The following is a 26013-nucleotide window of genomic DNA, read 5'->3' on the forward strand; positions in this document are numbered from 1 at the left end:
ACCTGCATCTCAAACTCCCCGCCCTGCTGGGTGGGAGGTGGCAGAGAGGCATCCAGCCCTGTCCCCACTGTTGAGTTGTCTTGGAGAGATGGTGGGGGGAGGCAGAGGCCTTCCCATAGGGAGCAAGGACTACGTACGGAAGGGACCTGACCCTCAGAACATTGGAGAACATCCTGCAGGCAGGCCCAGGGAAGGGGCCACTGGCTCTAAAAGGGGTTTAGGGATCAGAGGAAAGGCAAGAACTGAGGAACCAAGGGGATGCTGGGAGGGGAACCCTGAAGGGCAGGGGTGTGGCTGGTCCTGGGCAGGGAGGGGGGCAAGCAGGGGTGTGAGGGGGTGGGGTGGGGAGAGGAGGGTGCACTGGTTCTGAATATACTTGCCCTTCAGTTTGCTGATTGGCACTGGGACAGTCCACCAAGAGAGAAAGCGAGGAAAACAAAAACACAAACACAAAAACAAACGAAAAGGGGGAGGGGAAGGGGAGGGGCACAAACAATATTTTATTCAATGGCTGTTTGAATGAAAATATTGTGTCTCATCATCATACCGAAAGGAAACTTCTTGCAAAAAAACGACATGAGAGAGAAAGAGAGAGCAAGAAAACTCAATGGAGATGAGCCCCAGTCGGCCAGGCAGGTGGGGGGCGCCCGGTGGGGCCGGAGCCCCAGCCTCCCTCCCAGTGACCTCGGGTGGTGGGCAGGCGGGGCCAAGCCTGAAACCCATGCCTCTCTGAGAGGCCCAGGGTAAGCAGGGCATGCAGGGAGGAGCCACAGGCAGAGGACTGGGAGAGGAGGGAGGAGAGGGAGAGAGAAGAGAGAAGAGAGAAGGAAGAGAGGAAGAGGGGGAGAGAAACTGGGAGGAGAGGGGAAGCTGGGCTGAAGGAGAGAGGAAAGGAAGAGTGGGAGGAGGAGGGAGCAGGCCAGGATTGGGGAAGGGAAGGAGCAGGGTAGAGGGTGTAAGACAGAGGGAGAGAGACTGAAGGGAGTGTACTCAAGAAGGTAGGGGTGCTATAGAGATGGGTGGCGGGAAGTGAGAGAAATGGATGAAGAAAACAGAAGGGAGAGGTTAGAAAGGGAGGGTGACAGAGGAGGTGGAGGAGCAGGGGAGGGGAAGAGGGAAGGAAAAAGAAATGGGGAATGAGAGAAGGAGGGAGGGAGAGAAAAGGAAGTTGGGGTGCAGGGAGATCAGAGTGAGAATGGCAGAAGATGAAGATGAAGAGGATTGAGAGGAGACTGAGGGACAGTGGGACCTGAGTGAGGATGGGGAATGGGGGACAGAGTGAGAGACCTGGAGGTGGCACCACAGGAGGTAGAAAACTGAGCTGGGAGCAGGGAAAGAGGAGAGGGGATGGGGGTGTCTTCCAAGAATGCAGCCCCCAAGGGTTTTCAGGGCAGGCAGGCTATGAAAGGGAGACACGGAGTAGGAGAAACCAAAAACAGAAACCTCAACGGAAACCATGAGAGAATGGTCTGGAACCAAATCTGAGAAAAGGCGAGCATGCAGATTTCCACAGACTTTTGAAGGCTGGAGGCGGGGCCCCAGCCTGTGGGTGCCAGAGGCTGGGCAGAATGGGCAGGAGGGGATGCCTTGCCAGCAAGCATGGCTGGCTATGCTGCCTGGGGCCGGCCAGGGTGCAGGGACAGAGGCAGGGGTGCAGGGCGCAGGCAGGGGCCGGGCCACTTACACTTGACCTGCAGGATCTGGTCGCTGAGGTTGGCTTGGAGGTAGAAGGTGCTGTAGGGTGGGAGCACCAGCCCCAGGCTGGGGAGGTGGGGAAGGGGGAGTGCAGGTCACTGCTGGGAAGAGGTGGGCCATTCTGGCACCCCCTCCCCATGGCTTTGGAGCTGGACAGAGAGGCCCAAGCCCAGGGAGCCCCTCTTCCCCTGCCTTGGAAACACTGGACATCCATATCCCCAACCCTCCTGGAGGATGGAGAATAACCAGACCCAAAGCAAATCCTTACCCCCAGTAGACTCCCCTAGCATCCTAGCATCAGGGGTGGGAGCTGCTATCCCCAAGGAGTGGGGGCTGCAGTCCCTGACACTATCTTAGACTCAGCAAATGGCAAGGCTGCACAGGTGTGGCAAGGGGCAGTCATGGGCTGGGCCTGGGATATGAAGATGCCCCTGGTATTTTAGAATGGACCAGTTGTGTGGCACATGCACTCATTCAGAGGACAACCTATGTCAACCATGCCTGACCTAAAGGGGACCTGCTCTGAGGCTTCGATGTTGGCTTAGAGGAGGCAGTGAACGTGCAGAGATGATACTCTGAGTGTGGACACCCAGGGATGCCCTCCAGGCAGGTGTGACAAGAGGATGCACTGTCCTATTCTCTTTTCTGGACTCCCAGAACCTCTGGGTTGTTCCTCAGGAAACCCCTCCAAGGATTGGGGGATCTAGTATCCCAGGGTGAGTAGTAAGGAGCCCTGGCTGCTGGTTCCTCACTGGGATAATAGTTACAATAGACTAGAGTGGAGGATAGACTAGGAGGGGACAGTGGGGCTCAGACTCTGGGTCACCCCATACTTCTGCCTGTCCAGTCCTGGCCTACTCACCTGTAGTTGGTGCTCCTTATAGGCACCCAGGTGTAGTTCCGGATCACTTCATCTATGTACCTCTGGGAGAGGAGGCCACATCAGGTACTTGGGTTAGCAGGCTAGAGTAGATGCGGGGTAGGAAGGGTACCCATTCTGACCCCCTGTCCCCCCTCCCCTGCCTTCTCACCTCATCCAGAGACTTGACCAAGGTTCTAATCTGCTTGTGGCCCTTGTTGCCATCGATCATGCTCCGACGGATCTGGAAGGGCCAGAGCTGTGACCCTCCTCTGCTCTTTGGGCAGGCCTCCCCATCCCTCCTCCCTGTCTTCATTTTACCTCCTCCTTATTCTCATCCTCCAGCTCTGCATCCAGGAAGTCTAGAGTTACAGGCTCCCGGAAGTTAGTAGTCTGTGGGGAGGCAGGACAGGCAATTGGGAGTCCCCATCTTGGAAGGTTACTCTCCCTCCAGGCCATCCACCTGGCTCACCTGAGGCTTGAGATTGGGGTGCAGCAACACGTAGCCGTTCAGGTCAATGGCGAACACATAGCCGTTGGCTCCAAGCTGGAGGTGCAGATTGGGGAACTGTGGTTCCAAAGGGCTAGGCAGAGATTGGGCTCTGGAGCTCTTCCCCATTCTGCCTTCTACCCTGCCGAGGGCTGCTGTTTGCCTGCCATGGGCCAAGGGCCCCCACCTGCCACATGGCCATAAGCCTGCCTCTCAAGCTATGCCTGGGGCTAGGTGCCCCTCATGCACCAGCCCTTGCCATCCTACGTCCTGTAGTCTCCATGGAGCTGTCAGCTAGCCTGACCTCTCTGCCTCCACAGGGCTCACAAAGCTGCTACTCTTGTATTGCTCTTGCCTGCCTACTGCTGCCTCTGATCTGTGCATTGTCCCCAGTTCAGTAGAACACAGGGCAAGGGGAAGATTCTTGAGGATCCTATAGTCCTGGGGCTTCTTCTCCAGGTGGAAGGGAAGTAGGAATAAGAGGGACTGGGGACCCAGCCTTTAACTCTGATACAGTTTTCTCATTGAACCTGAAGGTCCATGCCACAGTGCCTGACCACAGCGCCTCAGGGCCAAACAGGTACCTCCTCCCTTCTCTTCAACAGGCCCTGGGCCAACCACACTGCCCATTTCTGTGCATGGGCTGAGTCTGACCTGTTACCTGATACTACATGGCTGTAAGCTAAGAAACACTTGTATGTTTTTAAATGGTTGAAAAAAATCAAAGGAAAAATACTAGTTCATGAAATGTGAAGATGATCTGAAATTCATAAATTGGTATCCACAAACAAAACCATATAAGAACATAGCTATACCTATGTGTTTGTTTTATCTGGCTGCTTTCACAATACAACAGTAGAGTATGAAATGGGTATTTAGGCCAACAGAGTCTAAAACATTCACAGCCTGGCTCTTTACAGAAAGTTTGCTGACTCCACTCAGAGGTCACCTCCTCAGGAAGCCCACCCCTCATTTCCTCAGCTCAAAGGTTTCCATAGACATGCTATGATTCTGTGAGTCTGCTCTGCTGAACCTGGCTTGTATTCATGTGGGAGGCAGAGTAGGGTGGATGGACAGGTAGGCACTCACTGTGTAGTTGGGAGTCAGCCTCTTGATGTCATTCAGAGCCACATCGATGCCCATCACACCCAGGATTAGCTGGTTCTAGAAGCAGAGGCATGGAGAATCTGTAAGGGGCTTAGTTCCAAGGGGGAACCTCTCTGCCCCACACCCAAAGCTTCCAGATGCTTTCATAGGCAGCTGCCCCATCCACTTTGCTGGACTGCCCTATCCCTCCTTCCTTCCCACGCCTGTTAGGGCCATGCTATTCCCTCCCCAGGCATGCCCAATCCTCTTTCAGTGGGAACCTCACCTTCTTTTCCCCAGGGCCATCTTGCGTCAGGTTGAAAACAGGGAGTGTCCCTGTTACCACCAACCCTAGTCCCTGAAGGGAAAGGAGGAGGATGGGGGTCTCCTGTGACCAGTCCTGCCCTGAGCCCAAGTATTCAGAGCAGGGGCTCAGGCGCAGGCCATCAATCTTTCTCCTCTGCTTTGTTAACCCCCATTAAGTGGACTTTAAGGGTCATGATCCCTGGGCAGATCCTTGGGGAAGGCTGCCAGGTCCCTTCCTTGATCAGAGGCCTTACCAGTGCATCCTCATATACGTTGGTCCACTGCACCTGCTTGGCCTCCTTGCCTGCCAGCACCATAGGCCTGCCCAACACGTCTAGATATTCCTGGGGAGGGGGTGGCAGAGGTCACCAGTGTTCCTCCCAATTAACTCCCTCTTTGGTCTCCCCCTGCTTTGGTATGTGCCCCAGTCATCACCAGGGGGCGCTCTCAGCTTGCTGCACAGAGAGACAGCAGGGAAGCCAGGGGCTGGGAGGAATGGCCTCCCTCACAGCCTCACCTGCGTGTTGATACGGATGGCTCCGATGGAAGGGATCTCAAAATAGTAACCTGTGAAGGGAGGGGAGGCAGAGATGGACCTGGCTGACACTGTGGGGATCCACAGCACAGGGGGTTCTGCCCCCTGGGGTAGGTCTGCAGACCTGATTTGCCCCTCAGACTCCTTCTCTCTTTGGTATGACTTACCCAAGACTCATTTATCTCTTTGTACTCCCTTCTGCTGCCCTGTCCCTGGGATCAATGCTAGGGAAGGGGAGTGAGTATAATAGAGGCCTAAGGAAGCACAGCAGGGGTGGGGATTGGGGCAGAGATAGGTGAAAAAAGGAGCCTGAAGTTCCCCAGTCTAAGACAGCTGTAATCTTCAGGGGCCACTTAGCAACCAGGCCCAAGTGTAGAGATAGACAGAAAACAGATGCAGGAGCAAACCAGCTAGAAGACAGATGTACAATGGACAAACAACCAGATGGGCAGAAAGATGTTTGATCAGATGGACAAGTTAGACAGCTCACTGGACAGGCAGAGCAGTGGACAGCCACACGTATGGGAAGATAGACAGACAGTGAAAGGACAGACACATGGATGGACAGCTGGCAGCAGGACATAGTAGGCAGGCCTTCTGGCCGTGACATTGGATAAGATACCTTTGTTGGTGCAGGCCATCCACTGTAGTGGTGTGACATCATAGTTATGCTGCCCCACAGAGAAGGTAAACACACGTACCTGTGGGGTCTTGAAGTTACTACTGTGACCTCTGGAGTATAGCCCTCCCCCGTTCTGGGCCAAGATCAGGGCAACCCCCACCTGGGCTGAGTCTTACCGTCCGATTGGGCCAATTGTACTTTTCAAAGACGTCTTGCACGCGGTCCTCACCGCCATCCGTGAACATCATGATCATCTTATTGCAGTTGGCCCGAGTGATATTGGACTGGGCAGGGGTGAGTGGAGTCAGGTGGCTCTCAGCCCCTCTCCAGTCCAGGGGCAAGGTCTCCCTCCCCATGGTGGGCCTGGCCCTTTGGCCTTCCTTCCCACAGCAGATGGTGCTATCTGTCCAAGCTGCCTGTTTGGCACTAACAAGGCCATCCATTTTGATTTCCCCGTGTCACCAAGCCTGGGCCCTCGTCCGCCCCCAGCCTCCCATTTGCCCACCCATGGGGCTCACATTCTGCAGCTGATCAAAGGCATACTCAAAGCCGGCCTTGTAGCCTGTGGTGCCCTTGGCCACCATGCCCTGTACAGCTTCCTTGAACACCTTTTTGTTCCGCACATTGGCCTGCACCAGGTGTGTGAAGCAAGACACAGGCTGCGCCTTCTCGTTGAACTGCAGGGACAATGGGGTGGTGAGTGGCCTCAGGCTGGCCAGGGCAGGCAGCTGTTGCATGGGACAGGTAGGGATGACCAGCTCCCTGGTTGCCTACTGTCTTGGTACTCACTGAGGCCACATTCACATAGTCATCGTCAGAGAGTGTGTCTAGCATCTCACAGACGGATGTCTTCATCAGCTTCAGGGTCAGGCCACTCACGCTGCCACTCCTGGAGAGGTCGGGCAGGGGCCATGTTGAGGGACCCCAGATGTTCTCCTACCCTACCCCCATGAGGTTCCCAGGCAGCAGACTCCAGCTCCAACCCTGCCTGCCAGCATTGTTCACTCACACATCCACGATGATGACCATGTCCTTGGGTGACGAGGCCCCCTGGATATACCTGTCCAGGAGAAGCCTCAATTAGGACCAGCCCTGCTGGGACCTTGTAGGTCTTTCCTTCCTTTACCCACATACTGATTCACATGTTTCTACTGAGCATCCACTGCATAAGCTAGACAGGGTCAGGGCACTGGGGAGACTATGTTTAATAAAGCAGACACTGTCTGCCAGGGACATGAGTGATCTGGTCCCTCAGCAAGTAAACAACCCCAAGGGGTGGCGGCAGGGCGTTGGTGATCCACAGAGTAGGCAGGAGGAGCTCCCTGGCTTCAGAGTTTGTTGTAGCCTCTGCCCTAGGTGGAGACCCTAAGGGCACAGTCTAGTTGTGTATGGGATGGAAGAGGGAAGAAAAGTCATACGGTAGGGTGTTTAGAGCTGGAATGAGCAGGGCAGGGGCTGCCAACCCCACAGAGGCCATATCTATCCATGGGAACACCCCCACTGGGCTGATCTCTCAGTCCTGAGGGGGTGGGGGTACTGGGTGGTAGATGGCGGGGGGAGAGGGGAGGGGAGCAGAGGCAGCTGGGAGGCCTGCCTGGGTGATAGGATCCATTTTCCAGTGGCAACGATGTGTGAAATGAAAATTGGATAGAGCTGGCTGCGCCCTGCTCGAAGGCCTGGATATTGGGAGGGAGGGGAGGCAGGAGAGGTGGGGAGCTAAAGGAGTGTCCTGCCCAGCTCCTGTCTACTTGCTTACCAGGGTCTCCTTCGGACGTCATACAGGTCAATCTTCTTGGGGGCTCGCCATGGGGTAGCTGTGGGAGGAGAGAAGGTGAGGGGGACAGGCAGGGAAGGGTCCAATCCAGACAGACAGGCCTTGTGGGAATGACTGGGTCACTGTAGCCCACTGGTTGACCATCCTATCCCATGCACTTCAGGATGGAGCAAGGTAGGGTACTGGGTGGACAGGGGAAATGGCTGGCACCTACCTGGATAGTAGCGGGTGACTCCTGTGGCACTGCCAAAGACCTGCCACAGTAGTGTGGGGTCTTGCCTGCGGTTCTCAATGAACACGTTCTCCAGGGCCTCTGTCCAGTTGAGTTCATTGAGGATGACGGTGGCTGGGGGTGAAGCAGGAGGCTGGGGTGGGGAGCTCTAGGCTGTTCTTGCTGAACCCACCACCGTGACGCTCATGCCCAAGCCCCCCCTACTCTCTTGCCTGTCCAGACTCTCCCTCATTTCCCAGAGCCCAGCTGGGGCTGTACTATCTCCCCCAGGAAGACTTCCTGGTCTTCACTCAGTCCAAGCTGTCAAGGAATAGCCCAGCCTACCCCTCACCTGGGCCCCACACAAGCAGGCAGGGCAGCGGTGGCTGGTGGCTCTTGGAGAAGGGCCGTTCAGGTGGCATGGAACTGTGAGCTGGGCCCCCGATGGAGCATTGCTGCCTGGAACTTGTGGCTGGTCCCAGGGGAGCTCACCCACTCAGCATGCACTCCAGGCCACAGCCACAAGAAAGCAATTAAGGGCCTGCTGATGGGGCTGGAATTATTCAGCTATTAAGCTACCTGATAAGCTGGAAGCCACTCAGCTCCATGATTAATCAACTGGGGCCAGGAGCAGGCAGGGGCAGAGGTGGGGGCTGTTGGAGGCAGAGGCAGTGCCAAGATCCTGCTCTGACATAGGCATGTATGTGTGCTTGTGTGCACGCACGTGGGCGTACATGCACACACACACAAAGCCTGCACCCCCAGCAGGTACACCTGCATGTAACTTATGTGCTTTCAACCAGGTGTGTGACCCCCCACCCCTTACTCTTAAATCCACCTGCCTAGCAACCTGACTGCTGCCGTGAGCACAGGGGCATATGTGCTTGCTTACGCCTACATACCCCTGGGCACCTACAGAAGGCCACCAGTGGGTCCTGTTCTCAGATCCCCTACCAATAGTTCCCCCCACCCTCCATTCCCAACCTTTGTAGTTGCACATGCATGATCCCCTGGCCATACCTACCCATCCACACCCTCACAGAGCAAGGCTCCTCTCAAGACTACTGGCCTCCCACCTCTCAACCAGGGCAGCCCTAAATCTGCCCCATGTGAATATGTTCTCATGTGTACCTATCCCTGGACACTCAGAAAAAACAGGAGCGGGACACCTGTTGCTGCCTATATGCCTTACCCCTCCCCCAAGAACCAATACTGCTTCTCTTCAATTTCCTCCATTTCCCTTCTTTCCAGGTCAAGCCCTGCCAACATCACCCCCAACACACACACTGGGCTCCCCATCAAAGACCCACCACAAGTGAGAAACAGAGAAGGCTCTGCTCTTTCCAGAGCAGATGGAGGCGTGATTTACAATTGCTCAAGGCTCTGCCCACCCCTGCGCTCCCTCTGCTCCCCCTGCGTGGGGGCTCTGCTGTGTCCTGTCTGCTCCCTAAACTCTTCCTCCGCTGCTCTCACTCCCTTCTCCGTCCCCGTGGTTCCCCTTAACTGACCATAATGTGAAAACAAAACCCATTTCTAATGTTGGCTCTGCCTATTGAACACTATGTTATGGTCCTGTTCCTGATTTAGAAACTTAGTGAATTGAACAATTTTTACTTTTTTCTCTTTAAAGGAAAACACAGCTTTGGCTGCCCTGGGAATCTGCCTGCAGGGACACCCACCCCTCACTGGACCTCAATCTTCCCAGTTGAGAGGCGTGAAGCCCCTCTGGTTGTGGTGTCCCTGACTCAGGTCAAAAGCCAAGAGAAGACATTGCTCTGGGCGGGCTGTCCCTGCAGGTACCTGTGATCACATCTACACACATGCATTCATTGAGTGACACACCGATGCAAATGGCCCCATCCCACAAAGGGCCTGCTACTCCACCTCCTGCACCCACACCCACACCCATGTGCACACACTTTCAGATCATGCTGAGTTGGAAAATGGGGACCATGCCCCCTCAGGCAGGCGATTACAGATTTAATTAAAAGTGACACAGTAAATAAAAAACATATAAAATGTAATTTGTGTGGGTAGTGAGGGGTGACTGGGGAGGGTGGTGTGGCTCCTGTTTTAATTAGCGTGCCTGCCTGTGATAGTGCCTCTCGACTGGCTCAGGCAGGTGGCCTCTGGGCAGACTTTGGGGTGGGTGGGGGAGCATCCTTCTCCACTCCCCTTGAGGCTGCCAAAAAGGCCTAGCTGACCCCGAGGGTGGAGGGGGCTCTCCCTGAGGACTCTGGGGAATTCTCTAGAGCCATGCAGGAGCTCTGGGACCTTTGCTTTAAGATCCCTAGCTCAGTGGGCCCCTTGGATTCTGGGGCTACCCCATAGGTGCCATAGGACTGTAGCAGACCCAAGAGTCTCTAGGGCCTTAAATTCTGCTGCTGGAGATCCCCATCCAGTGTTCTACTCCTGGCCTCCTCTCAAGAGCTTTAGGAAGTTCCTCCTCATATCTAACTCAACCCCTTCCAGTTATAGCACACGGTTTTTCCATTGTGAAAAGCTGTCCTCTCCCTGGGGCTTGGAGTCTCACCACTCTCTTCCTAATTCCCCTTGCCCACATCTGCCCCTGACTACTCTGTCCTGGAAACCATCTTTCTACCCCTTTGCTTTTCTAAGGATCAGGGTGGTATAACAGGGTTGGTGTCTGTCAGTGAGGGCTGTCCCTTAGCCCCTATGTCCATCTGATATGTGGTAGATTCTCAGTTACTTTTAAAAAAATGTATTTTTTTTTAGTTGTAGATGGACCCAATATCTTTATTTATTTATTTTTATGTGGTGCTGAGGATCGAACCCAGGGCCTCACACATGCCTGGCAAATGCTTCACCACTGAGCCCCAGCCCCAGCCCTTCTCGGTTACTTCTAATGAGACCAGGGATTGTGAGAGAGTGGCAAGGAGCTGTTTTGAGGGACTCACACCAGCATGTGTTGGACTGTGTGTGTGTGTGTGTGTGTGTGTGTGTGTGTGTATGTTTTCATGTTCATATGAGCTGGAGACCATGCATGCACAGGAATGCGAAACTCAGTTTTGTAACCTGCTGAGGGTTAGCATGAGGCTCTGACTATGAGCAGCTGGATGCCTGCATGTCAGGGAGTTTCAGAGGTGAACATGTGTGACCTTGGCTGTAGGGGATGGAGGTTGATGGTACTGGCCTTCTGTCTCCAGGGGCATGAGTTGTAGGCCTTGCACCCATGACAGGCAGTGAGGGCCGTCCCAATCACTCTGCACACTCACAGCCTTTGTAGATGTCCGTGGGGATCTGCACAGCTGTGTATGAATAGTTGACCTTGTTCTTGAAGTTTGGGTCCTCGATGAAGTCCAGTCTTAGGGTGCTGGTCTTGGACCCCCTCTCCACATCCTCACTCTCAGGATCATCCTGCAGAAAGTCCCCCAGAATTGTGAGAATTGGAAAATGGTGAGTAGGTTGGACAGGCCTGCAGGCAGGGGTAGGTAGGGAGGACCAGAGTGCAGGAGACAGGGGCATCTCAAGCATAGAAGCTATTGCAGAGACAAAGAGAAAGAGAGATGGAAAGACAGCAGGACAGATGGATGACCCCTTACCCAGAAGGCTTGTGACAGACTCCCACCTGTCCCTGCCCACCCTACCCACTGCCAAAACTAAATTCTAAAATCAAAACCAAACATCTTTGAAAACCAATTATCAGTGAAGGAGTCAGATAACGGTGCCAGTTAGAAGGAACAGGACCCAGAATTCTGCTTACAAAGATGTGCCTTGAAGCCGGATGTGGTGGCACACACTTGGAATCCCAGTGGTTCAGGAGGCTGAGGTAGGAGGATCGCATGTTTAAAGCCAGCCTCGGCAACTTAGTGAGGCCCTAAGCAACTTAGTGAGACTGTCTCAAAATAAAAAAATATAAAGGGCTGGGGTTGCAGCTCAGTGGTAGAGTGCCCTTGGGTTCAGTCACCGGTACTGCCCCCCAAACAAAAAATTAGGATGTGCCTTGTGCAATCACAGGGAGGCCTTGGCAGCATATCCTAAGAGCTCTGTGCCTCCATACTCTCCACTGGGTTCCATCCATCTCCTGCATGGAATTCCTTTGGCACCATGGAGAGGGCCTTAGCACCATCTGGGACAGGGATACCATCCTCTGCAGCAGGGCATCTCTAGGAGATAGCTGGGGGACAGACCTGGGAAGAACAGGGTGGGGAACTGCCAGAGGGAAGGTCTGCCATGCCTGCTAGCAGTAGGATTGTAAGGGCCCCTGTTGATTTTCTAAAATGAGCTGCAGCCGCCTGACAGGTGCCAATTACAGCATCTCTCGGCCAGGCAGTCTGGGCATGCGCTGTGTACCCCCGCCCACCACCATAGGCTGGCAGGAGTGGATCTGCGACTATAGTGTGGATGCCACAGTCAAGGGGTGGGGGCAGAGCTTGGGTGCAGGTGTGTGAGCAGGGAGGGAAGATGGTAGAGAGTGCAGGGGAAGAGAGGGAAAAGCCAGATGGGGAGGCAAGGGAGAGATGGAGACTAAGGCAGGGAAGAGAGCAGAGCTGGGGCTTCATGCCCTGATAGGAGGAAGCCCAGGCAGAGGAATCCTCCACACACTCCTTTTCTGTCCCCCAAGACTCCTATGACTAGCCTTGGCTCAGTCTCAGCTCATATCAACTCCCCCATATGTCTCATAGGCTGCTGCCCCTGCTGCTCATTGTGTCCTGGGCATGTCCCTCTCTTTGTGTTCTGTCTTTAGGCATCTGCCCAGGCAGTGTCTTCTGGGGAAAGGATGACCCTGCCTTTCCACCTACCCAGATGTTCTCTGTACCCCGTGGGGACGTGGCTCCGACAGGCCCACAGCAAACACCCATTTCATCTCTGCAGGGTGGATTTTGTACAGCCAAAATCCAGGCTGTATGATGCCCTTCCATGCTTCTCACCCAGTGTGCCACGCTCTGCCCACCCAGTGCGGGTTCCCTCAGAAGCCCTTGGGTGCTGGATAAAGCCAGGGCAGGCAGCCGCTGAGCACCAAGGCCATAGCAGGGAGCTGGCGGCCTGTGAGGCATGCACCACTCAGGCTCTGCTCGGAGGAGGGGGAGGCGCGGGAGAAGAAAGCCCCCGAAATGTCAGCAGCAGATGAAGGGCGCTGGAAAATTTAATCTCCCAACTTTCCCAACTAATGTGACATTTGGATTCTGTTCTGATAAGCTATCAGCTGGCGAACTTTTTCCTTCCTTCTCTTTCCCCCACCCCCACCTTCTGGCTGGTAATTTAAAAGTAAATGGTCTAGAAAGATCTCTAACTGTACCTCTGGCAAAGATTAAAAAAACAAAACAACACAACAAGCAGGGGAGTCGGGAAATGTGTGCGTGCTGTTATTTATACAGGGGCCAGGCAGGGCTTTTGTCCTGGCTGACTCTAGCCCAGCCCTGCCTAGACTAAGTCTCCCTCATTGAGGCAGTCTCTAGCCCCCAGCAGGTGTCCAAGGGGCTGGGGGAAGAGAATCAGTGATTTAGAACCAGGGGTTGGGGTCCCTGATGCAGTTGGGAGCAGGGAGTGAAGAGTGTCCTGGCAGGGGACCGGGTAATAGGCTGACCAAGGAGCCCCTCAGTACCACCCGTGAGCCCAGGGGCTTTGTGTGGTGGGCAACTGCAGTCTCCTGGTTTATATTTAATGCACTGATTGCTAAAATTACAGCCCGCTGCCGAGGGGGGTAAGGAATTAGATTCAGGGTCTAATTAAAGGTTCGCTCTTCATTTGAATTTCAGATTCTAGCTTTAATTTTAGCAACTTCTCCAGGAGCCACGGAGCTCAGCCAAGGGGAAGCACACCTGCTTGAGCCCACCCCCTCCTTCTAGGCCCCTGCCCTCCTTAAGGCTCCCCAGGCTAGCCTGGCACTGTGATCCCCCTGCAGGGACCCTTTCCAGCCTTCCCACCTCCTGGTGTCTTGGGAGACTGCCTGTTTACCCCAGGAAAGGCCCTAGGCCCCCAGGCCTGGGAGAGGAAGACTGCATCTTGGGTCTTGTGCACCCTAAACACAGGTGGGTCCTGGGAGACTGAACTACTATGACACCTCTGTTTACAGAGGGGATAGTCATGTCCTACCACTTTGCCTTGAAGTCAGTCAGAGGGACTTGGGCCTTGACAAGTTCATCACACACTGTCTATCTACTCCAAGTGTCTGTATCCTCAAGACACTCCTGTCTTCTCTGTAACCACCTCCACCCAATGGCCATACATCTTTCACTGAATCCTCTGGTGATGGGGACCTCAGTACCCCACAGGGCAGCCCAAGCCGACTTGAGCCAGTGAGAAACATGGAGGCAGAAGGGCAGCGTGGCTCAGTCCTAGTGCCACACTTCTGAGGGGAGTGACTGTAGTTGAGCAGAGCCTCATCAGAAGGGAGGGCACTTGAACTGAGTTGCCTCTGCAGCTGGAGTAAGACTGAGCTCAGGGCTAAGTAAGCACGATCCTAGGGCCAGGTGTGGGAGGGGCCTGTACTGATTTGAAGCCTGCCCCTACCTGTCCACTTCCAGGAAACCCTCCCCATTGCTCCCTCTCCAGGCAATTCTTGTCATATTCAGAGAGCCCCTCTCTGTGCCAGGATGTAAGCTGCCTTGTACAGGGAGGTCCAAGTACCTCCCTCCTTGCCTGGGGTGTGTGGGGGGAGCAGCCTGCTCCACACTGTGCAGTGGAGCCCAGCTCATTAGTGGCCACAGAGACATAGCCTTGGAGTTGTGAGAGACAGGGAGTGGGGGCCTGTGTCACCACAACTCTGCAGGGATGAGCTCAGAATGCTTAGTGATGAATCTTAACACCCATTTTACATCTGACACCACAGAGTCCCAGAAGAGGGGGTGTGGTGCTGGCAGCCCACCACCCCTCCAACAGCATGGTGGGGCACTCACCAGCTCAGCATCGGCCTTGGCGTCATAGTACATGATGTCTTCCTCCTGGTGAGGGGAGAGAGGCCTCAGCACTCGCGGCTCAGGGGCTTGTGAGATACAGCCAGGACCCCCAGGCCTGAGGCCTGGGTCAGGAGCCATCCCCTCCCCGCACCCAGATTAGCCCTCCCAAGGCCAGATGAGACAGTCCCAGGGGCCGCCCCCTACACTCCCCTGCTGGGAGGAAGGGTCAGACCCCCCTCTTGTGGTGGAGACGCTGACTGAGGCGGGACTGGGAGTGAGGAAGATGGGAGAACAGAGCCGAGCCTGGGCAAAAGCAAAATAATGACTTGACGCTGCATCTTCCAATTTCTTCTATTAAAAAGCCTGCTCATTACAGGCATGTACTTATTAATTATCTGTGATTTGTTGTGAAATGTAAGGGGGTTTACACAACAGGAGTGGGAGAAAACAAAGCCCGGCCTGTACTCCTGCCTCCCGGCCCTCACTGGCCCGAGCTGCCCGCCTGTCCTGGCCCGTGCCTGCCTGCCTACCGCCTGGGTTCTTGGCCATCTGCACGTCATAATCACCGGCCACCCCGGGGACCCGTAACACAAACGGGCTAATTTCATGTTTAATGATCTTTAATCAGGACCAAGCGCAGCTGACAGAGGCCGCCAGAAGGTTAGCCTGGTGTCAGCAAGTGCCACCTGCTCAGGAGGGGCCTCCCCACTCTACCCTGGTGGGCTCTAAGGGTAGGGCTACTGTCCAAGTCACCTTCCCCAGGCGTTCCTCAGTCCCGTTTTATTAAAAAAAAAAAAAAAAGCCTCCAACATGGTCCTGGAAGTCCCAGCCCGTTTCTTTGTGACATGCAAATGGGAGTGGTAACTGCTCCCAAGGGCCATCAGTAAAGTAGCACCACATATGGAGACCTGTGCCCAAGACCTGGCTGGGACCCAGTTGCTGTGTGACCCCAGGGTTGGACCATTTCCTCTCTGAACTTCAGTCTCCTCCTGCTTCCAGGGGAGGCCTTGGTCTTGGTGACTGCCCTTGGTGCTGAATCTGTGGCTAGTGCTGGGGAATGTTTGGGGGAACAGTCCCAGGTTATCTCTCCCACCAGGGGCTCTGGGGGTACAAGCCACTGGCTGGATATGTTGGCTCAGTCCAAGCACTCTGGAATAGTGATTGCATGCCTGGCACCATGCTGAGGTACGACTACAACCTCCCAAGTGTGTAAGACCAAAGGCGACTTGAGAGGGTCCAGAGTCTGAGGTGTCTGTTTCATCTGGCACTTTCTCATAGCAGCCCTTTGACCTGAACATACATATAATTCTTAGGCAGGGAAAAGGAAGGCTTTGGACCCTGGCTATAACCTAGCCTCTCATCTTCAACCTTGCTCATCCTGACCACCTACCCATTCAGGAAGACAAGCCCAGATGGGCTGGGTGGGGGTGGGGCAGGGCCCTGGCTCCAGGGTGCCTGGCCTTCCCTGTGCTGGGCTCCGACCGAAGCACATAATGAAAGCTGACATTACATCAAACACAATAAGGAGTTTCGGTTGATGAAGATCATTCCTGAACACACAAACCCATTAAACTGAGGGGAAAAAAATATCAATTCAACACACTCGCAGGCGAAAAGAAAATGTGATTTGTTATCTAAAAGGGGGTTATAAACACGGCTCTGATGCTCTTTCCCTTCATAATGAAAACAGGCGGGCGCGGTGGGAGGACTGCAGATTACAACCTAGAGCTTCACTCACCAACTTTTTAGGCAAACCTTTTGCAAGGACAGGAAAGGGCACCAGCAGGGGATGGTAACTCTGAGCTCTCTCAGGCTGTGACTAGATCACCCCTGATTGCCCAGGCACTCACTCGGGCCACTTCTCTAGCTGCTGCAGTGCCTCTGTTTCTCGATTTGTCCTGCTGCGTCATGGTCTCAGCAGATCAGGTGTTAGCGGCATCAGGACAAAGGGGTAACATCATATTAAAGTCCCAGCCCCCCATATACTATAGATGAGGCTCAGAGATCTGTATGCTCTCCCTGCCCAAGGCTTGGATGCATATGGGGAGGACTCCTCCCGTCGCTCCTGCTTTGATGAGCATTGGGCCATGGCCCTTCCTTGGCAGACAAGAACATGGCAGGCAAGGTCACGCATGAAAATGCACTGTAAACATAGCTGTGACTACTACGCTTGATGTGATAGGAGCTGAGGGTGTGGCAGGAGGGGCCCGGGGAAAGACTCCATCTGCCTTGGTCTGTACAGAACCTGAATGGCCACATTAGTGACTCCCTTTCTAGATTTCACAACAAGGAAGAAGTGCTATTTAATGAATGAGGGCAGGGTCCTTGGCACAGGGTCCTGGGTTCAAATTCTGAGTGGGACACATGTGAGCTCTGAGCAGTGAATAAAGACTAAGGTAAAGCCAGGTCCCAGCCAGTAAGCTTGTGCTAGTAGCCCCATGAGGACTCTCAAGAGTCACCCCATCTCACCTATGAGGTGCCTGGTTAAATCATATAGCTTCTATAAGGTCTCCATTTCCCATTTCTAAGTCAGGATGATGATGCTTCCTCTGAGGGTACAAAGAAGACCAGGAACTGCAGAGCTGTCCAGGGGGCAGGGCTGACCCTACCCACAGAGGCCCCCTTGTGCTACTCCACAGCCCACAGGATGGGCTGAGTGTATAAAGACCCCTGGATGGAGTGAAACAGATATCCTTAATATCTGAGGTCCACACTGCTTACACCCATCTGTTACCTGATATTTTTAGGGGTCATTCTGCTCAAACTAGGCAAGGAGCGGGGGAATCACCCCCCTTCCAGGTGACACACTTCATTCCCCAACATGAACCTGTGTACATAGATGACAGGTATGGGTACATGTGAGTATATGACACATCTGCTCCTGAGCAGGAGCTGAGCCCAAGCAGGCACCAGGAATGTTGGCAGCTGGGACACAGGGCGAGGAAGAAAGCCTGGGACAAGTGCGGAATAGCAATTGTCATTGGGTTTGGTGCTCTGGAAGGTGGCTGCTGAGGTTGGCCAGACATGACTGCTGCCTGCCTACCAGCCTTCAGTGCAGGGCCTAGGCCTTCCACCCAGCTGCCCCAGTGAGGACACTTGGTCTTCCTGCCCTGGCTAACTGCCAGCTCAGTCCAGCCAAGAGGACTGTTTTCTGAGAGAGCCGTCTGTCGCTAGCTTGGCAGGGAGGCAGGCAGTGGGCCCTATGGTAGGTCAGAACCCCAGGCTGGAGAGGCCACCTGTCCTATCCAGTTGACTCTTCTGGCCTGGCCCTGCCATCACAGCCCTCCATCTAGATTCCTCAGGCAGAGCCATCTTTACCATGATGCCCTCAGGCAGGGCTGTATCGACCACATTAGACCCCCTAGGGCAGGGCTGTTCTTTTCATTTGACTCCCAGAGCACGGTTTCATTGTAGGTTCTGATGTTGGCACTGAGGCCATGGGGCCAGTGGGCCCTCCTCCTTCCCCACTCATACCCTGGACTGGCTCTCTTCTGGAGTGGGGGAGGTTAAGTGGCACACACTGCTGGCATAATGTGGCACTGGCACCAGGCATAGTCCAGCAGGTGGCCTATCTTCATCTGCCCTAAATGTTATGGGTACTAGAGCACCTGCTGCCTGTCTGAGGGGCCATGGGATGTGCTGCTTGCTAATCAGGGCCACAGTTTCCCTACTGTCCAAGGGTCTGGCCTGGCCAGGGCTGTGGCTACAGTTTCTCTGCCTCTACATGACCAGTTATATGTGGGGTCATGGCCTGGGACTAGGAAGGGGTATAGAGCATTTTTATGTTCTGACATTGTCCTCTTGATCTCCTCTCAGCTCTGATCCTGAAGACTCCAGTGTCCCCTAAGTCTCTGACTGGAGTCAGTGGGGTTGTGTGTAGGCTGATGTATTATACCATTATTATCTGCTCCTCAGAGGTCTGCACGTAGTCCTGCTATGTGCTATTGACACAGGGAAGGCCACTCTCCTGAGTGTGGAGTGAATTGTACAGTGAATTCCAGGCTGGCTCCATAAGCAGAGCATTCCTTCTGCCCCAAACGGCATATCCTCCTCATCTCAGAGATAAGAAAACCATTCCTCGTCAGTGTCAGTGGAACACCTGGTGGGGGACACAGGCAGCATGGGCAGGTAGTGGATGGCACTGAGTCAGGTTCAACTGCTCCTGCCCTAGAGGAACTGTGAGTGGGACAGACAGGTGAGCCTAGTGAGACCCTAGTCTGGGTACTGAATTTGGTACCATCTCTGGAGGCTTCAAATGGGGGAGGACTGTGGGAAGTGGAGGCCAATCCTAAGGCTTGGGCTGGAAAGAGGGGGGCTAGGTCTTGCCTTTTGCAGTAAGGATAAGAGCATCCTTGAGAAGGCCTGGCTTGGGGAAAGGGTCTGTTCTTGAAGTGGAAATATGGCTCAGGCCAGGTGTCTCTCCCGAGTGCAAGGGAGGAACATGGCTCTTTGTCACCTCCTGAAGGTCATTGGAGAAGATGTAGTTTCAGGAGTAGATATGGCTTGCCTGTAAGGAACAGAACACCACACCTTCTCCAGCCTCAGTCCATGCACCCCCTGGGGTGGGCAGCTTCTGCCTGTAGCTCCGCTGCCAGCGCTCCTTGGCAGTCTGGGCCCCGCTGGTCAGACTATTGGCTAATGGGCCTACATTAGCACTAATGCCTTACAGCCTGGCAGGCATGGCAGCTGCAGGGCTTCCTGGGAAGAGCAGTGACCCTGAAGCCAGTAAGGAAGGCATGACTAGAACCCCCTACCTGAGCATCTCTGGCTGTTGGAGGGACAGGCTGGCAGGCACACTGATGGACTGTGGGAGGAGGGTGGGCAGCATCAGGCAAACAAGGGCCTGCTGGCCTTGTGGTCAGTGCTGCCTGTGGTCATACCTAGAGCTGTGGCACCTCTGGTAAAGCTGGGGAGAGAGGGGCCATCCAGAGCCCACTCTTGCCTCATCTCAGGACAGAAGCAACCAGGGGCAAAGGGTGGGTATGGCAAAAGATGCATCCATGCCATCATCGACATGGCACCTCTAGCTCGGTGACCACTTCATTTGCTATGGCTGAGCTGATAATACCAATGTGAGCCAGTTCTTGGACAAATGGGGACAATGAAGCCATTGCTGTGAAAGTGGGTCTTTGAATAGCATCTCTCAGCACCTCTTGGGTGTCCCTAAGCCCCGGCCTTCCTTCTTGATAGGCCTCTTGTGTGTTCACACTGGCCTGGAATAAGCTGTTCTTGCCTCAGGGAGTGGCTGAAATTTAGGGGCCAAGGATCTGGCAGAACAACTTAAGGAAATTTTGGGTTTTCTGCAGAATTGAAAAGAGAAAATGTGTTTGGAGCCATGGCAACCTCTTTGTCCCCATTTAGGACTTGGAAGTAGAGAAAGTTGGGCAGAGGGCAGGTCTTTTCATTCCCTTATTCCCTAACTCCTGTGCCTGATCCACAAGTCTGTCTGTGAAGGAGGGGAAGAATCTGATGGTTGGAAACAAAGGAGGGGCTGAGCAGGAGCAGAAGGTCCTAGATGCATAGAGGACAGAGTGGCTGATGGGCTGGGGAGAGAAAGCAGCTTTACAAGGAAGGGACAGATAAGCTGGGCCTCCAGGAGGAATGGAGGGCCTTCTAGGCAAAGATCAGCAAAGGCCCAGGACCAGGAAGGGGCTTGGAGTGTAGTGTTTGGTGTGGTGGGACACAGGACGAGGGGAACGGGTAGCAAAGCTGGTAAGGGAGGCAGGAGCTGCCAGATCCTTGGCCCTTGAATACAGGCTCAGGGCTGGGTCTTGCAGGTAGAGGTGTCACACAGGGGTTATCTAGGGGTGACAGCTTGGTCTGAGTGGTGAGTGAGACCCAACGGCTGCTGCCATGCACATTTCTGATCAAGGGGCTGAGTGATGGGGAGGGAGAGGAGGGTCAGTCCTCAGACTCCTGGGGAGGGGGACTGGTTCAGGTAGTCACTAGCTTATTTGTTTGTTCATCTTAAAAAGTCACCTGGGACTAGGGGGTGTAGCTCAGGGGTAGAGTGCTTGCCTAGCATGCATGAGGCCTTGGGTTTGATCCCCACCCTTGATCCTCTGTTGTGTCCAACCCCATGTGAACTCTAAGGGCAGCACTCAGCACCCACCAGGCAGGAAAGGAAGAAAGTTACTGGGTGGGCAAGGCAGGGCAGGCTCAGGGTGGCCTGGGAGGATGGGGAACAAGCAATAGGTTTAGAAGCCTAGATCATAGGTATGAGCCCCCTGGTACCTGATAGCCAACTATGAATCTCTGCTACCAACAGGTAACCTCAGGTAGGTCTAACCACTCTGTGCCCAGTTTTTCATTTGGTAAGTAGGGATAATAGCATGACCTTATCCCTGGGGCAGATGGGCCTGACCTGAATGTGCTTGGCCCATCCTATCCTCCTTACTGGTTCTTGGTTCCCGGGGCAGACCACCCCACCCTGCCCTTCCCTGTGTTTAGCAAGGAGACAACCAGGAGACACAGCCTAGACGTAAGGAGCCCTGCCAACTGGTCTGGTCCCTGAGGGTGTTCTATCATCCATGGAACTGAGGTGGGAATCCTGACATTGACCTGACAGGAAAGGGGACAGGTGCGTCCAGGCCCAGTCACAAATTGGTTGCCAAGGTTGCCCTTCCCCCTCCCACACCCTGGGCCCTCTGCTCCCGATGCCTCTCATTCCACTCCAATGAATCTGAGCCCCTTTAGAGCTCTCATGGTGGAAGGAGAAGCTTTTGTGACTGACAGCTTGGTCTCCTGGGCCCAGCCTAAGGACCTTTTGGGAGGAAGGCTGCTGTTCAGGGTGGGGAAGGAGTTACACATACCACCTTCTCTCAGCATCTTTTCCATGTTACTTAACTGCATTTAAGTCTCTGATGAGTCCTGAAGTCAAGAGATCTCTTTGACTCAGGGGATTTCCAAGAATTGGGGCACCATTTTTTGGGAGGGTCACTTTGGAGCATCCTGTCTACTCACAGGCTGTCCAATGACTCCTCTGGAGTGAGATGATAGCTCATATCAGCTGTGCATGGACCAGAACTGAGGGGGAACCTGGGATTTTTGGATATAAGCTTCTACTACCCCTAACTACATCACCCTCAGTGTGTCGGGAGAGCACTCTTCCTGCTCCCTGGCCTTCACCTTCACCTTACTGGGGGTGGTGTACCCTACCTGTTGGTGAGGATGCTGTGGTTCTTACCTTGATGTTGTCCTGCCAGCGGTGGGCTTTCTGGAAGTTCTCGGCAGCATCTGCCAGTCTCTGAGGGACAGAGGACAGGGAAGTTAGAGGCTGAGGTGGGCTACCTGCTCCATGCATAACCCAACCTTCTCTATGTGCAGCACTCCCAGAAGCCTGACAGCTCAGGGCTTCTTTTTCCCTCATCCCACCAGACCCTCAGAGGTTCCTCAGCTCAGCTAGCTGTGAGGGAACCTCCCTGGCCACTGCTGACTTCCACAGGAGAAGGGATGCTTGTACAGAAGGCCCAGAGTGGCTTCTCAGTGAGACTCCTCGCTCTTCAGCCCAGCAGTGTATCCTGCCCGGAGGATGATGGCTGGAGCATTCAGGCCTGTGGAGGCCTGAGAGTACTCCATGCCACCTACATGAGGGTTGGCCCCCCCAGTTAAGGCTGAACCCCACAAGTGACAGTGTCTCAGGTGCACCTTTACTTCAGCATGCCCAGGCCCATAGCCCACCTCTGCTCACCCAGGCCCACTGGCCTTCTCTCAAGCTTCCTGAGCCCCCTCTCATGGGGTGTCAAGCCCTCTATCCATGAGAGCCTATCCCATCCTTTGTGCTGGTTCCAGCGGTTTCTATGCCTGGGAGCAAAGTGACCCTGAGAGCATAGCTGTGTGCCCATCTGTGCTACACCTGTCACTGGCCACGCTCAGTTCCAGACTATGCTGACGCGTGGAGATGTGGCAGATACAGCCCTGTATTTCACAGATTAGTCTGGAGACCCTGACACAAACAGGCAGAATCACTAGAGCAGGAGTAGCTAGGAGCAGGAGGCTTAGTGCTGTGGCAACTCAGCATATCAGAAAGGCTTGTACAGGAGGCACCAGAACCTGGCCACCCTCTGGGCACCATGGATTACCTATCCCTCAGGAAGTTTTGAGGCTCCCAAGGATGGAACTGAGTCTGGCCTCTGAGGCTTCCTGTAGAGCTGAGTTCACTGATGTCTTGTTAATCCTAATTCCAATCAATATCATGGACTGGCCACCCACCACATGCCATGCCCTCCTGCAGCCATGACACATGTTCATCTGTTACTATTCACAATGTGTCTGACATGGTGCCATTATGGCTTCTCCTCAGATGAGGATACCCAAGCATGGACTAGCCAGTAACCCGCCTAGGATCACACAGAGAGCCTGGGTCAGGCTGTGGCCTTGGGCCAGCTCTCATCATCACATCCACCTTGCTCAGCCCATAACTAAGGTCCAAAGGCCACCCGCTGTGGGGCCCACCATGCCCAAAGAAGCTGTTCCCTCACCCTACCCCACTCATCCTCTGGGTGGAGTACAGTCTTGCCTCCAGGCCTCCAGCAATCCTCAGAAGGCCCTGGTCCCTTGTTATTCAAGACACCTCATCCCCATCCATCAATTCAGGCCTGATGTGGCACGCGGGCCCCAGAGAGAGGGTCTAATAAAGCCTGACAGCTGCCTGTTAGGGAAAAATGGGAGACCAGCTTTTTCTTCTTTGAAGCATGGAACAGTGGGGCAGGGGGGAGTGAGGGAGCCTCATGTAGAACTGAGGCTACCACTCTCCTGGAGCAACGTGAGGGGCTGTCAGAGCCATCTCCACTTCTGCTGGGCTTGGCTCCCCCTCTTCCTCAGGCCAAGGGCATTGAAGTCTATTAGGCTGGTGTCTGGGAACAGGGTAAGAAAGTTCTTCTTGAGTCAAAGCCCCTCATCTCACAATGCTGACCCTCTCCTGGCCTCCACCTCCTTCTCCTGTCCTCTTCCCACTTTTGCTGCAGGACCTGCTTGGGTGAGACTTATACTATCCTCTGACCCCCTAACCCAGTCTCATATCTTGGGGCTTCAGGGGCCACAGGCCTCATATAACTTGCCTCCAATCCTGCTCCTCACCCGAGCATTTCTTTGGGATGATACTCAATCAATGCATCTGAACTCCAACCATCTCCTCTTGAAACAGGCCTAGCCACCTGGGAACCTCTGCCTCTTACCTTCCACATCTGACATCATCAAACCACCTACTGTTCACCCATTGGTTCAGGCTCTGTCCTGCACCAGGAACCTATGTCCTCTTTTGTCCTTCTGTATCTATTCCCTGCTTAATACCTGAAACCTCATCTTAGAATGTGATTGTGTGGCTGTCCCCTGTCCCCACTTATTGCTCTGCATGTAGAAGGTAATGCTTTCTTGAGGTCCTGTAGGGCTCACCTGTGCCTGACTCCTATCTTTCATTTCCATTTTTGGGCTTCCTCTTGGCCTAAATAAAAAATACTCTCCAGACCCCAAACTCCGGGGATGGATGATGGAGGACATTATAGTGCAGCATGTCTAGTTAACAACATTTATCACTACTATTAACTGAATGCCTACTATGTACCAGTACCAAGCTCAGCACTTGGCCTGGAAGAACTGTAAAGCATGAAGAGGCAGCCCCTGAAGATGCATTTAAGGGGTGACACTTGAACAATCACTGTGTCCCCTCTTTCCTTACCCAGTGGCCCATTACCTTCCCAGGGACCTAAGAGTGGGCCTGGAGTCTCTGTAAGTGTCTGTGGAGGCAACTGCCTTTCATATGGATGAAGTTGGGTCAGAGTGGGTCAAATTCTAGCCATAGAAAAGCCACAGAGTAGATGGGACTTCAGACACCAAATTGACACTCGTATAAAAATCTCCAAAGCAGGCTACTGTCCCTTTCATCTCTACATCCACCCCTGGCCAGGAAATGCCAGCTTCTTCACTCTCTCAGGGTGAGAGTCAAAGTCTACAAGAACATGCAGGCCACAGGCCATAGGCCCCTCTGTTTCCAAAAACCTAGAAGAAAAGGCGAGGGAGACCCAGAGAGGGAGGGCCCTAGCCCCAAGCCTCCTTGAGCTCATGGAGTCCCGTGGGCTCAAAGGCCTGGGTCGGCCCGCTGACTCGTGAATAACGGAGTTGCAATAGCCACAGTGAAAGGATTACTTTTAATCCTCAGTAACGATCAAGCCATTATTATTTTTTCGGTGTTACAGATCAATCAGTCCATCCCTGGGCGCTGGACGTGTGGAAACTGCTAAACAGGCAGGCTCGTTGGTGTGGGAGGAAGGGCCAGGTAGCTGGTTGGGGTGGAGGGGGTAGACTACAATTACCCAAGGTCCCATTAGGCTGAGGATGAGAGGTGAGAGGCCCAGGACCACCCACAGTATGCACCAGGGACCTTGAGTGGAGATCACAGCCTGAAGCCCTGGCCTGGGTTCAAAGTGGCTTCTTCAAGCAGTGGCTTCACCTCTCTGGCCTTCATTGCTCTGTGAATTGGAGATAGTGACTGCACCCACTAAGAGGGTGGGTAGGTTCGTGGCAATCCCTTTCCTTCAATGTCAACAGCTGCTTTTAGGCAGCCTGACCAGTGGGATTTCCTCCTGTAGACTTTTGCTCACATCTGGGACTTTCTCTCTTATTTGTTCTTTCTGCCAGGTCAGCCCTCTCAGACTGGGCCACTGATACATACTGTGATATCCTCTCTGAAAACTTCCTTTTGCCCTTGTGCAACCCATGGGCTCCCCCTCTCCTTTGCCAGGCAGGATATGTCCTCAGGCAGGGACCTTTCTGAACTTAGCCCCACCTTCCTGGTCCAGGCCAGGTACTCAGAGCCTTAGATTCCTGTATGGGTTCCTCATAGACCCCAGATCTGTTCAGGCATGGCTGTAAGGCCATGCTTACTCTGCTCCAAGTTTCATCCTCCTAGCACTTCCCTCCCACTGAAAAAATTACCCTTTCCCATGTCTTCCTGATGGGCCTGGGCAGGCAGGATGGAAAAGGAAACAGGCCCAGAGGTGAGGGGAGAGTCTACCATGATGCTCAGCACAGCAGGGGTCAAACTGGAGTCACAGCGTGGTCTTGTCTCTGGGGTGCCTGATTGTCTGGGAAAGATGTGCTCATTCCCAGCCCTGACCCCGAGTGCTGGTTCCCCGGGGAGCTGCTCTCTTCTTGGACTCTGAATTCTGCTCTTGGTGCCACCTGTGGTCCCTGATCTTCCTGCTATCAGGCTCCTGCACATGCTGCCCCTTCCTATCCACTCCCGTCCAGACTCCTCTAGCCTGGTTCACTCTCTCATCCTTGAAAACTCCTTAACCTCTGCCAGGCCCCGACTTGTCCTCGTCACAGCACTCAGGGAATCCTGGGTCTATCTTCCCCTTGAACACTGAGTTTGGTGGGGGGTAGTATGTAGTGGCTCTCAAGTTTACAGTCACCTGGCCATGGCATCCAGTAGGTGTACAGTGAATGTCTGCTAAGTCAAGGTCAGGATGTCTCTGTACCTGGGTGGAGGCCTATGATGAGTCTGGCAGGTGGGAGGCCCCAGATGTGTGTCTCTTTTCTTCAGCACTTCTTGAGGGGTGAGGGCTGCCCAAGAGGA

The 26013-nt window shown here is 54.1% G+C and overlaps 1 protein-coding gene across 2 annotated transcripts in view; it reads right to left on the reverse strand.

The window, feature by feature from the left end:
- Positions 1-26013, reverse strand: part of CACNA2D2 (calcium voltage-gated channel auxiliary subunit alpha2delta 2) — a 133542-nt gene that overhangs the window by 8349 nt on the left and 99180 nt on the right. For both annotated transcript variants that reach the window (XM_081302085.1, XM_081302084.1), the window contains exons 4-22: positions 21625-21684; positions 14439-14483; positions 10815-10956; positions 7582-7713; positions 7350-7407; positions 6603-6653; positions 6383-6482; positions 6112-6270; positions 5770-5877; positions 5594-5672; positions 4954-5003; positions 4691-4780; positions 4417-4488; positions 4134-4208; positions 3027-3101; positions 2876-2947; positions 2727-2798; positions 2558-2619; positions 1685-1761 (exon numbers count right to left, since the gene is read on the reverse strand). In XM_081302085.1, the coding sequence (XP_081158211.1) occupies positions 1685-1761; positions 2558-2619; positions 2727-2798; positions 2876-2947; positions 3027-3101; positions 4134-4208; positions 4417-4488; positions 4691-4780; positions 4954-5003; positions 5594-5672; positions 5770-5877; positions 6112-6270; positions 6383-6482; positions 6603-6653; positions 7350-7407; positions 7582-7713; positions 10815-10956; positions 14439-14483; positions 21625-21684 (1579 nt within the window). The remainder of the gene's footprint in view (positions 1-1684; positions 1762-2557; positions 2620-2726; positions 2799-2875; positions 2948-3026; positions 3102-4133; positions 4209-4416; positions 4489-4690; positions 4781-4953; positions 5004-5593; positions 5673-5769; positions 5878-6111; positions 6271-6382; positions 6483-6602; positions 6654-7349; positions 7408-7581; positions 7714-10814; positions 10957-14438; positions 14484-21624; positions 21685-26013) is intronic.

This window comes from Spermophilus citellus, assembly GCF_964194105.1.
Source record: "Spermophilus citellus genome assembly, chromosome: 7".
In the NCBI taxonomy this organism is placed as follows: domain Eukaryota; kingdom Metazoa; phylum Chordata; class Mammalia; order Rodentia; family Sciuridae; genus Spermophilus; species Spermophilus citellus.